Source organism: Emydura macquarii, unplaced genomic scaffold (assembly GCF_026122565.2).
Source record: "Emydura macquarii macquarii isolate MOO-44397 ecotype Brisbane River unplaced genomic scaffold, CSIRO-AGI_Emac_v2 contig_3295, whole genome shotgun sequence".
Taxonomy (NCBI): Eukaryota; Metazoa; Chordata; order Testudines; family Chelidae; genus Emydura; species Emydura macquarii.
Genome location: NW_027133432.1, coordinates 164086 through 177145, shown reverse-complemented (window position 1 = coordinate 177145; position 13060 = coordinate 164086). Strand labels below are relative to the sequence as shown.

The following is a 13060-nucleotide window of genomic DNA, read 5'->3' as shown; positions in this document are numbered from 1 at the left end:
CAGTGATTGGAAGTTCATGATTTAAATCAAGACTGAAGTCATGATGATGCAATCAGATCAGTGTGGCTGGACCCCTGCACAGCCTCACTCACTTCAATAGGGCTCATCCTCATGGATTGGACTGAAAGATGGGCCTAAAGGGTGATTATATGATGTACATTTCTTACTTCAGGTAACACATAGGCCTCAATCCACTTCTAAATGTGAAAAACTAAAGACATCGGTAGTCCTATGGAAGTCAGTGAGATTGCTTGCATGTTCCATAGTTCTAAACAGTTATTTTCAGAACTTTATTAATTGTTCATTTTTCTCAACTAAAAAAAACTTCTACAATGCTAAAATGCTTTCATATCAGTAGACAAATTTTAAATAATAAAACATTAATTTATTCTTTTAAGAAGTCCATATAAACAGTTTTGTATGTAGATAAGCATTTATATTTTGTGGTACACCTAATGTACATATATGTTGTATATGTATTTTAATATTTTGAGATAGTGTAAAAATAAATATGTTTTGTAATATTTTCTAAAACATCTAAATGACTTAAGAGCCTGAGTCTAACTGGAAAAGGGGCTTATGCATGTTTAAAATTTGTATTCTTTAAAACTATTATTTTAACTAATCTGCCAAACTACAATTATCAGAAATATTCCAGCTCTGAAATATTATTTTGTCTATACATTTGGAATGGCAGTATTTTTATTTTGAAAGAATTTAGAGCATAGTAATAGGGTCTGACCATGTCCAGGACTGAGAATAGAACACAACCAATTTAAATAAAAAGGAGGGTAGCAATTGAATGCCAAAAGCACTTACAGAACAGTTGTGGATCTCTCACCTACTCAAAAATAATCTATTTTTAAATAAAAGTTCTCACAGATGAAATACCTTGTCAAATCAATTGGCCAGGCTACCAAAATAACCACTTTTGTTACCTTAATTCAAATTATTCAGGGAATACAAATTTGTTCAAAAAGAACTACTCCCTTTAATTATCATTTCAAGCTCTCAATATTGTGAAATTGCACATGATGACATCTTGAAATTAGATCACAAAATGTGGATGACTTATTTATAAACATATTTCTCCTTTTGGAAATTCTTACGTGCCATAATCTGCCATCTTTACTCACACTGATTAGTAAGAATAAATTTAGTGTTAAAATTAACAGGACTGTTTGCAGAGTAAGGCTCAGATCCTACAAAGATTTATGCATGAGCTTCACATCATGAACTCTCAGTAGTCTCACTGATTTATATTGCCAGGATAGAATTTATTTCCTCAATTATCCTTGATTTTCATGGTATTATAGGTACTTCAAAAAATGGAATACCATACAACCCCCCTTGGCAAATCTGTATACAAACATTAATTTAGGGAACATTCTGCAATCTTACTCACCTCAAGCTATATGAGTACCGATGGCAGAATATAGCCCTAAATTAAGTTGTGTTCAATTTGTATAGTTAATTTCATTTTTTGAAACATTACAATATCATAAAAATGAAGGACAAGTGAGGAAATACATTTTCTCATGAAAACATATGAGTCAACACAAACCCTCCTGTAATAAGAATTTTAGGGTATATTTAATATTTACACACTTACAGAATGGCACAAACATTTATTTAAATTTATCTTAACGGAGTTCTTACACTGTATTTGATAAAAAATGTATTTAATTTTTTTGAACAATCATACCTATTTTCAAAAAATCTTGAAAGTAATACCAAATGACCTAATCCATATAACTAAAAGCATATTTCTCTTTGAGAAACCAAGCTTTCAAGTTGTAGTAATGCATAAAGTTGTCAGAAACTAGTAAAAAACCAGCAATTAAAACCAATTACATACACTTCTATAATCTAAATAGCTGATAAAGATAATTACCCTCTCCTCCCCCCCAAATAAATTAAAAATTTTCATCTGAGCTATATTTTCATTTGTGTGGTGGACCGTGCAATTTCAATTACTTGCGAAAACAAATTATATGGCTTATTCAATCATCATTGTGCTGAAGGTTTACCGTTCATGTCAGCTGCAACCAAAACTGATTTTATACCCAGTTATAATACTTTGAGAAACAAGTTTATAATGGAAAGATTGAAAGTGCAATTGTACTACTATAATTAACTGAATATAACTAAACTTCAGTCATATCACCTTATAAAGTAAAATATTCTGTGTCAGTAATGCTCATCCAGCAATAATTTGATATGATTTTCCTGAATCTTTGGTTCAAAAACAGTAAAAAATTCCAGACAAAGCAGTCATACTTGGTCTGCAACAGGCCTACTAGAGTCATTGCAGTGCCATGTAAGAGACCTGCAACTGATTTGTGGACCAGTTTCTCTCTCCCCACCTGGAATGTGCTACAATATCATCCTCCCTTGGCCAATTAAGGTACAGTGCTGACAATCTCCAAAGAGAAAACTGTCCATTCAGAAAGGGACAGCTGCAATTTAAGCCTTGAGAACTGGTTGGTTTAGAGGTAGAGAAAATAAATGTGGAGGCTCCAGCAGAGACATGGAAGATTCTTCAGGAAGAAAATATATTCATCTTTATCATTTAGAAATCTAAAGCCGTACCAATTAATGAAACTCAATGAAATTCTTTTTTTGTCCAGTTATTTGATTTCAAATCAGCTGAAGCCATTTAACTATTCAATCACTTCTGTTTAATAAAACAAAAACTAAACTGAGTATCAATAATGGTAGCTCATTTCATTGATATACAATGCCAAGATTTAGCCCAACCACTGTTTTTTCTGGAGTTCCACATATTTGCATTAGGACTGAATATGGTCCTTAGTTTTTTTAATCCTCCTTAAACCTGAAACAAAAATACTCTGTACTAATAATAAAAGTCTAAGGGGTTATATCACCTGCTTTAAAAACATACCTAGACAGACGTCTCCCTGGGTTCGTAGATATTTTCTTCTTAGAAGGCGTTCATAAAGCACCTGCATGCTGGCCTTGGCTAGTTATAAGGATTGTACACATATGACTAGTTACTACACTCCTTTTTTTCAATCTGTGCTTATTTGCCTTAAAGTTAGTAAGCAAGTTTATTGCTAGCCTAGCAATTAGTGCAATAAGATCAGAACATTAAAGCATATAATTTTAGTAAAGTTTCTAGATTAGATGTTACTCATGATGTACATTAAGGCTGTTTTTGAAATTTTCTAATGTCTGTTTTGTTTTTTGGTTTTTTTTAAATGAACATAGCTCAAATGCTAACAATTAAGGTTATTTATAAAGTCCAACAGTATTTTGTGTATAATGTTGCAAATTCATTTTATTAAAAAAAATATACAATAGGTCAACATTTTTAAATGAATAAAAATGTACATCATAGAATTAAGTGAACAGAAGAAACCAAATTAAAGCAAGATAAAGTCATTTTATTTAAAACCAAAGATAACAATGTTTTTCCTGAGATTTAAAAAGGATTTGGGATTTTTTTCCCCCAAAAGCCCATTTGAACCTCAGATGTAAAATATACTTTACTGTGTAAAAATTCAAGATAAATAGTAATAACAAATGACAAAAATAAAACATGTATTATAGAATGTGCAAATCTAGTGCGTGTTTTTTTAATATTTACAAAAATACAATTGTCTTTGATTATTGCTGATTTTTAAAGAAAATTCTTCTTAGCTATCATATTGGTTATTTTCCAGAAGCAAAAAGTGAATAACGTTAGCAATGTTAGTATCTTTATAAACGGTTTTAGTCATTGTTGTCATATAAACAATCCAAATCAAGGCATACGCAATATAACAGAAATAACTGAAAAAAAAAAATCACAGTTAAAGAAAAAAAAAAGAATATTAGCATACTAAACTGCAAAGATTTAGAAAAAAATTAAAATATAGAAAATGTCAGAAATAGATATATAGTATATACAGAATATCAGACAATTTTCAAAGCACTAAATATATTATTTTTGATTATTTCTGTTCAAACTGGCATTATCTCAAAGTCAATTAAGATACTGAAAGCAAGTATGAGCCCAACCCACTTAAGGCTACAGGAATTGACCATTGACCTAAATGGGCTTTGAATGATACTCTACAGCTGTTTTATTCAAATCCCTGGTTTCTATTTTATTATATATATATATTTTATTTTATAAAATGTGTTCAGGGAATTGAAGGAAAAGCAGTGGTTAATTCAGGAGTTCGATCTGGAGTGTTCAAATTAAGAAACTTTGGTATTCTAAGCTCATCTTTATTTACAGTCAGGGTAAAACCAATAGATACTATCTGGCACAAAAGGCGTTTCCTTGCTAAAAGCTGAGTCATTCACATAGAAAGGGTGTTCCCTGCCCCATGAGAATTAAAGTAATTGGCACACAATATACTCTGCACTGCAAGACCTGCAGAAGGGGGGGAATGCAGGTGCATGGCCCTCTTCCCCTCAAAAAATGTGTGTGTCCCTGCAGCCCCGGAAGGAAGGAAACAGCAGGGCGGCTGGCTGAGCTCCTCCTCCTCCCACCCCAGCCTGCTGCTTCTCCTTCTTTCCTGTTGCTGGAGTTCCATGTGTTGCCTCTGCCTCCAACTCACCTCAGTGGGTGGGCAGTCTGCAAAGTTTCCTCCCTCCCGGGCTGCAGGGACACACAGTGCCATTGCCAGGGGGAGCCGCTGCTTCCTTGCTGCTGGGCATCCTGAGAAATCTGGGGGCGAAGCGGGGGGGGTGTCACACAAAGCTTTCATTTGTGTGTTTAATGTGCCCCTTCAAAAGTGATCAAATATAAAATCCTGCTCATGCCTCTGCTGCACTGTGTCTATAAGCACTGCATCTATCCTTGATTAATAGAAAGCCTAGTTTTTAGTGTAACTGGTACGTTAATGAGCACACATTTTTATCTAGAAAAAAAAAGACACTATATCAAATTATTTCTGGGATATTCCTCAAATTAATAAATAAATAATTTTCTTTACTTTTTTATTTTTTGCCAACAGTTTTAATGTCTCAAAGTCCTGTATGGTAAATTCCTACTGATTACTCATACTATAATGTGAAAAAACAAAGCTAATTAACAGTAGTGAAAATGGTAAACCTATCAAATAACACTCATGGATTCCAAAATTCCCTTCCCCCCCCTTTTTTTAAAGCCAAAAAAATGTGATGTTCAACATAAACATGCTTGGTGTAAATTCCAGTGGTCCTTGAGAATGCCAATGTATTATCCTTTTATAACTATACCACCTTTTTGGTTCCACAACTCAAAAAAGATGTTAGTTTAATACTAATTTTGCATGTTAGAGTATGTCTTAAAATGCTACAGCATAGACATTACCTACACTGATGGGAAGGATTCTCCCATGGGCATGGATAATCTACCTCCCCAAGAGGGACCTAGCTATGTCTATTCCAGGGATTAGGTCAGTATAGCTACATCTCCCAGGGGTGTGGATTTCTCACACTCCTGAGAGTAAAAGCTATACTAAAATAAACTCCTACTGTAGAACTGGTCAAATAGAACTATATTTTACAGCAACATTTCTATAGCCCTATCTGCTAAAGATGGCTGATTCAAACTCTAGTCAGAGTCTCTTCAAAGTCAATAGAATTTATCACAAATCCCCTTACATTCTTTCTCATCAAAGAAATATGTTCTCTAACTATTCAACTTTAATCACGATGAGAAAGTGGTTACTTTCAAAATTAAGCTTAATTTTACATACTGACTGTTCAGTTATATGGATTTAGTCCACAGTATATTCTGTTTTTCAGAAGTCCCAGATAATTAATATTTTTATGTCAATTTAAGAGCATCTAGCCTTTAAAAACCAACATATTTACTTAGAAGTAATTTCTTCTTGTAGATATAATTTCAAGTTTTCCCCATGATGTTCTTTTCAAATAAAAACTTACAGCATTTAGAAGTTTTTTAGAATCAAATTTTAAACTTATTCACAATCATGCTTCCTTACAGCATGCGTTTACGTATAATACTGTATTTAAACTAAGGGATAGTGGGCTTTTTTTTTTTTGCTTCACACATTTTTAGCACTAATGTATTGATTTGAAAAAGCTATAAAAATAATGTAAGACAACGTAAAGCCAATTTATTAATCTTATTAACTTGATGGCAATATTTTTCATTATTTCTTTGATCATTACCAAAAGACTCATTTCAGTTCCAGTAGTAAAACAGCAGATGAACAATAGGTACAAGGTATGAGATGAATTATATTTCAAGCTAGAAGAGGAGAGAGAAAATAGGCCTTTCTAAGGAGCACAGCAAGAAGATAGAAAACATCTTTGTGACAGAAAATAAAAGATTTATTTTATTACGTTCAGCCTACCCAGTTCTATTCGGTGAGAGGAGGGGAGCTCCTTTGCTATCATGATGAAATAGCTGTGTAACCCTTTGAATGCAAGTAGTAAACTGGCACAAAGTGTATAGTGGAGATTGTACGCATGATTCAGGAAGGACTCCGCAATCACAAAACTGCAACCCTAAAAAAGGATTAGTATACATATTAATAACATACAATAAAATAGCACTAGCAAAGTAACTAATCTATAGATAATCCTCCATCCCAAAACTCATCTGAAACAAACTCATCCATGTGCCTGCAATTTCCATTGGAGTGCAATCTCACAAAAAAGATAAACACACTAAATATTTTAAGTTTTCCATAAAAGTGAACTTAAAACATATATCACAGCGTTTTGGTAAAATTATTCCCTTTATGTCATGTCACTAGGCATAGTACAGTACCTTTAATGAAGTTTGACCTTCATTACCATTTATTCAAAAAGAATTATTACCCAATAAAAATATCTACTTTTGCCCCTCAAAAATATTATAAATAATATAGTCAATCGATAATATTCTTACATCTGCTGATAATTGTTTTGTGTAGCTATTGCCGAAGACCACACTTTCAAGAGTAGGAATCACAGTGTCCCTGTTCTGTACTGGTGCGTTTCTATTTAACCAAGTATTCTTCACTGGACGAGGAAAGCTGTCAGAACCATTGAAAAATAGAGAAAAATGTCCACTTGATTATAAAATACAAAGTGAATTGACACATGTAATAAGGAGTAGTATGACACAATTATTTATCATAGTAGCAGAAATTCTTAACACAAAATATTTGTGTTCTAAATGGAAGTAACAGGGAATCAAGGAGTCTCAGAGGCTAAGGTAATTACTAAGTATTGCCACATCCTGGTTCTGAGTATCTTCTTACAACAATTGCAAAGCTTGTTTGTTTCAAATTTCTTGAAAAGTATTAAAAAGGACATGTTGGTAATCAGACTTTTAGAAGTATTTTCAAATATTTCTGGGTGAACTAGTAACACTCTGCTCTAACGATGAATGAAACATGAAAATTACTATTTCATTTTAGTGTTTCCTTCAACGTTATGGTGAGTTGAGATATAAAGTTAAATTGCTCCATTCACTCACCACTGTAAAAGCAAAAACTGGGAGAAAAGTTTGCACAAACAGTACACCAGCAAATTCAAAATTTTTGCCAGCTTTCTACAAAGCCATGGATGAATATCACCCTTATTTTCTGAAAACATCATGCATACGAACAAGAACAGATTTTGCTAGCAACCATAAAATTCTTGCAGCATAGCTAAGGGAATGCTACAGCTCCAATGATAAATTCCACTTCCTGCAATATCCTTTGGAGGACTGACATTTACATGTGCATTTTGTGCGCTGAAATTCACGAGTAAGGTTAAGATGCTGTTAGGGGTATTTGTAGAAAAAGTCAGGGACAGGTCATGAGCAATAAACTAAAACATCACGGAAGCCTGCTACCTGTCCCTGACTTTTACTAAAAATACCCTGGGGAGGGAGGACAAACAGAGTGCTGCCAGGGCTTGCAGCTGCTCCAGCCCCATGGCTGCTTCTGCAGCAGGGTCTGACTGCGGTTGCTCGAGCCCCCGGGGGGCTGATCCAACCCCACCAGATGCTTTGGCAGCCGGGGAGGGAAGGGGGGTTTGCTGGTGATTAGATGTTCAGTGGCTGGCTCCAGCAACTGAGAGCCCCAGGGCTGGCCACCAGCTGTTTAGGGGCCCCCACAGGGCTGGCTGGTGATCAGCTGTTCTGGGGCCCCAGGGCAGCCGCTGCTTTGGCATCCCCAGGGCTGACAGGTGCTCAAGCTTTGCCCCAGAAGAAGTCAGAGAGGTCCTGGAAAGTCAAAGAATCTGTGACTTCTGTGACAGAATCGTATCCTTACTTATGAAGAAGAGCTCAGAGAAAGAGAAGGAGGAGGCATGGAGTTTTTGAAAACTCAGGAAGAAAGCAAAGAAAGATACATAAACACTGATTTTTCTTTAAAGTAACAAAAGCAATAGTTTTAGTGTAGTGCTGTTTGTTTTTCCACCCACCTCACTTATTGTGTGTGTTCTGTAAATATAAAAATTAGTGATCCCTCCTCCCCCCCACTTATATGAGGAACAGTTTAAGAGGACTTGGGAAAGGTGTTTGAAGACAAAGTCCAGTAACATTCATCTACAAATTTAGGATACTAGGGCAAAGGATGACCAATAAAAAGGCAGGACAGATGTTAATGCCATTGTGGCAGTGGCAAGAACCACAAAGAAAGTGGACAGGGACAAGGTCAAGGACAGCAATGGCAGTAACTGCACTATCAGCAGCTGCTCTGGGCACTTCCGCTTCTCTGTTGGTCATTAACCATAGTCAACAGCTAATCCTTCTGGCTTCTGCTTTTGAACCAAACATTTTTCTTCCATTAATCCATCACTAGTAGATGAGCCACTTTCTTGTACTAGTCTGTGGCATAAATTGTTGTATTGCAAGAGGAAGTATGTAAGTCACCTAGTAGGGTCAGAGTCATTGACAGAATATATCTACCTAAAGAACTGCATAAAAATGAGCTTCGGTGATTCCCCAGACTCAGCACCAGTGTTGACTTGTATTGTAAAACTAATAAAGGAGATGTAGTCAGTGTCACAGACAATATGGATTCTAAAAAGGAGATGGGTAAAAGGAGGATGATTTTGTGGTTAAAGTGCTGCTCTGATGTTTGGTAATCTGGGTTCAGTTCCCAAGCTCTGCTACAGACCTCCTATGAGAGTTTGGGTTGGTCACTAAGGCTATGTCTACACTGCACACCACAGGTGCTGGAGAGTAGGATATCTGTAGCTACACGCAACAGTGAAAAGCAAGCTGCATCCACACTGGGGCTTGTAGCTACATGAATCAGTGAAGGTCTCTGGCAGTGGGGAGATAGTAGGGAAAGGCTCTGGCAACAGGGAGCTGTCAGAGCCTTCCCCCACTGCCAGAGTCTCTCTCTGTGGTGGGGAAAGGCTCCCACAGTTCCCTGTGGCAGGGAAAGACTCCAACAGTGGGGAAGCAGAAAGATACTACATTGCTGTGTACATAGCAGTATACACAGGAAAGGCACTGCTTGGTAGTGTAAGAGAGCCATGTAGGGTACATATCCTAAGGGTTCTGGTGTGTCTTTATTCTACTCACATAAGCAGTGCCTCGCCGTCTACACAGCTATTTACAACCATGCTAGAGGGACATGCAGTGTATGTGCTCTACACACTGGTGTAAGGAGTGTGCAGTATAGACATACCTTAAATGCAGAGATCCCCAAAATGTGGGGAACGCCAGAGGAATGTTCGCGCAGGGGGGGGGGGGGGGGGGGGGGGGGGGCGGCGGCGGCGGCGCACGGCCAACTCTGGACCATCCCTTATGGGGACAAGGAGGGAGCACCACCCAACCCTGCTTTGCCCTTAGCTCTGCTCTGGGCCCGGCTGCAGCCTTTGTGCCCATTTCGGCCTCAGCCCCAGGGCGCAGCAGACAGCCTCAGTGCCCAGCCCCTGCCTCAGCCCCCGGTCTCGATGCCCGGCCCCAGCTGGGGGTGGGGGAGATGTGGACAGGGGTAAAGGGGAGCACGGGGTAAGAAGTTAATGCCTTAATGTCTCTTTCCTCAGCTCTGATCTTTGTAAGGGCAGGAAAAACAATATTTTCTTTCTTAAATAGACAAGTCAATGGGTGAGAGATTGTCTCTTAAAATATGTATGTACAACACCAAGCACAATAAGGCCCTACTCTCATTTGGGACATCTAAGTACTACTGTAATACAAAAAATAAATATTCAAATAAAACCATGCAGTAAGTTCTCTTACTGCAATAATGGTAAAAGTTGCTCTGTTAAGTCCTTTTTGTTGTTGAGTCACATTAGCACAGATGTAGACTACAGAGACTACAAACTACTATATTACTTATTTGTGGGGTGGGGTGGGGTGGAAGAGGCATAGATGGTTATTTTATTAATTTGACATTATTAGTTTAATTTACCTCTTTGCAGAAATATGTATAATTCTCTTTAAAAAGGTTTGTTTGTAGGTTTTTCCATAGCTGCAGACAACCTAACACAACATTTTTATAGCTCCATCAGTTACATTACTGAAATTTAAGTTTCACAAGGGCATATGCATAAGAGAAAGAAACTCTTAAAATAAATACTTTAATTCAACAGATACTGGGTAAGGCCATCAGAAAGGTACCAGTAGAACATACCAAAAAGTACAGGGTAATTCCAAACCCTGTTAGAACGAGAATATACAAGCCCACATGCTTCTTTATTCATTATCCTATAGTCTCTTCTTGCAAAAAAAAAATAATTACAACATAACACTGTGGGGAGAAAAAAGTTCTGGTGCTCTCCCAAGCTGTGTCCACAAACCAAGTTTCTCCACTCAAAACAAAATGAAATAGACTGTGCTCAGTCTCATAACATGGTTATTCCTCTTCTTTCTTGTATGTCTTTTGATAATCTATGTAATAATTAAAGCTGATGGGGATAGTGTCACCACTATGCTTCAATTCATTTAAATAATCAATGGCAGTTCACTCCTCAGCTACTTTTTCAGGTTGCCTGTACACTCAAAAAGACACTACCATACTAGTTATACTGTGTTCACATTATACAGGTTTTCTTCACATCTATGAAGGATAGAGATGTAATAAAAAAATGAAAGCAGAATCTGGAGTACAAAGTATAGCCATCAGAAAAGAGTACTGTCTCAACATACCACTGAGATTCAGCTCAATTCAACCCATGGATAAAATAAGATAAATAAAATGAATTGAGATCACCTCTCCCGAACTATAGACTGTTTGAACACTTACAGGAGGTGATATCGCTTGCTCTCTACTTCTTTTCTTTCAGTATTGCAGTTATCTGTGTTTACCAGCTGTACTCCTTTTATTCTTACAAAAAAGTTTTAGGAAAAAACACAAACAAAAAACCAACAAAACAGCTTTTAATCTAAAATATCATAAAGCACAACACACCACACACAAACTTTACTGCAAGTATTACATCCATTCTCACCAAAACTCTCAAATAAGTTACAGTAACTAAGAACCCAACACATTAATTGCATCTTATTAATGGGATATTACCTTATCAATGGCTGGTGTAGAGCAACCAAAGAAGCATGGACTGTAACAGATATGACAGAGAGGTGGAAGTAATCGAACATAACATTGACGTAGTGATGAAGGCCCTGGTGTAAGCTAAAGTGCAACTTTAAAGTTCGACTACTAATTAGTTGCAGTGTGCTCAGGTCATCTGGCCTTAAAAAAAAAAAAAAGGGGGTGTCATTATTGGAACAACATTTTAAGTAACTCAATAATAAAATCCCAAATACAAGAAACAGCAAAGCATTATTTAAACACAAGGCCATTCTATTGTGCAGTTGTTAGTGCCATTGGTTTCAATAACTTTAATATATTAAATATAGTATTGTTTTATACTACATCATGTATAAATATAATTACATCAGGCTGAATAGGTAAACATTAAGGAAATTATCTTAAATCCAATAATTAACATCTGCAAGCTGTCTCAAGAAATTAGCCAGAATTTTTTGCCCACACAAATTAACTTCGACTGTATGAATAGCTTCTTTAAAATAAATTAAACATTCTAGATCTTTAAAATGTTTCAGCAATATTTTGTACATACAATGTTATAGTTTTAATCTCTCTATTTTAAAAAAGCAGTTAACAGGCATTTTGGTGATGTATTAATTTTAAACTTACGAATAATCTGTGTCGGTGAAGTGTAGATCTAAGGATAGCAGGAAATTCATTTCATTAAGGGATTCTTCAATCTGAAAAGGAGTTATAAAATTATGTTCAGTATTTTGCAAACTATGCCTAAAGGTTCTGAAGTATCTGAATAGTTAAATATACTTGAATGGCAAATTACCTTCCGTTCATCTAAGAGCATTTTAATTTTGAAGATCATAACATCATTCACGGAAACCTCCTCATTTTTGTAAAGAATTTGAAATGTTTTACTACAAATTACATTGTCATGGACTGAAGCTGGAAAGGCAAGATCAGCACCTGAAAAATTAAGCAGACATAGAAGTTTTAGCAGAATCCAGGGCAAATAATGAAAATATTCTTTTGTTCTACTTTGAAACCTATTATTATTTTACAGCCTCCAAATGTGTGCTAGACATCTCTGCAGCCAACGTTCTCATTTCTAAGAATTTCTACCTAATTTCAGACATGATGAAATGAGGTGGGCCAATAAAACCATGGGGAGGGGACAGTGGAGGAAGAACAGGGGTTACAGCACCAAGATTACAGAGCTACTGAGCAAAGGTGTAACACAGGGTACTCAGTTTTAAAATAATATGTTATATATATACACACATATAAATACATATAACATAAAATGCAAGTGTATTTGTGGACTCAATTCCTCTGGGCACTAGCTTAGAAGTGATTCTTCAGGAAGGATTTAAAATGAGAAGAGGACAGTTAAATGTTTGTTTAAACCTGTCATATATTACTTCATCTCTATTCCCATACGAGAGCCAACGGTTCATTTTTTTTTTTAAATTAGAGATCACAGACAAACAGTACAGTTAAATACTTCAATCATATACAAAAATGTATTACTGAACAAAAAAGTGATGGATTGAGGGCACTAAACTATTTTTGCCGAATTAATAAACCAAATAAAGTAGTGAAATGTAATGATGGGAAACACACTGAGATTTCCTGAATCTTTAAAGCAATAA

At 36.0% G+C, this 13060-nt stretch overlaps 1 protein-coding gene across 5 annotated transcripts in view; it reads right to left on the bottom strand.

Annotated features, from left to right (window-relative positions):
* Nucleotides 1-13060, bottom strand: part of FAM135A (family with sequence similarity 135 member A) — a 153543-nt gene that overhangs the window by 79102 nt on the left and 61381 nt on the right. For all 5 annotated transcript variants that reach the window (XR_010917105.1, XM_067532673.1, XM_067532675.1 and 2 more), the window contains exons 5-10: nucleotides 12235-12374; nucleotides 12066-12136; nucleotides 11424-11597; nucleotides 6860-6986; nucleotides 6321-6474; nucleotides 2906-2983 (exon numbers count right to left, since the gene is read on the bottom strand). Coding sequence is in view for 4 of the 5 variants with exons in the window: in XM_067532673.1 (XP_067388774.1) it covers nucleotides 2906-2983; nucleotides 6321-6474; nucleotides 6860-6986; nucleotides 11424-11597; nucleotides 12066-12136; nucleotides 12235-12374 (744 nt within the window). In the remaining variant the exon portion in view is untranslated. The remainder of the gene's footprint in view (nucleotides 1-2905; nucleotides 2984-6320; nucleotides 6475-6859; nucleotides 6987-11423; nucleotides 11598-12065; nucleotides 12137-12234; nucleotides 12375-13060) is intronic.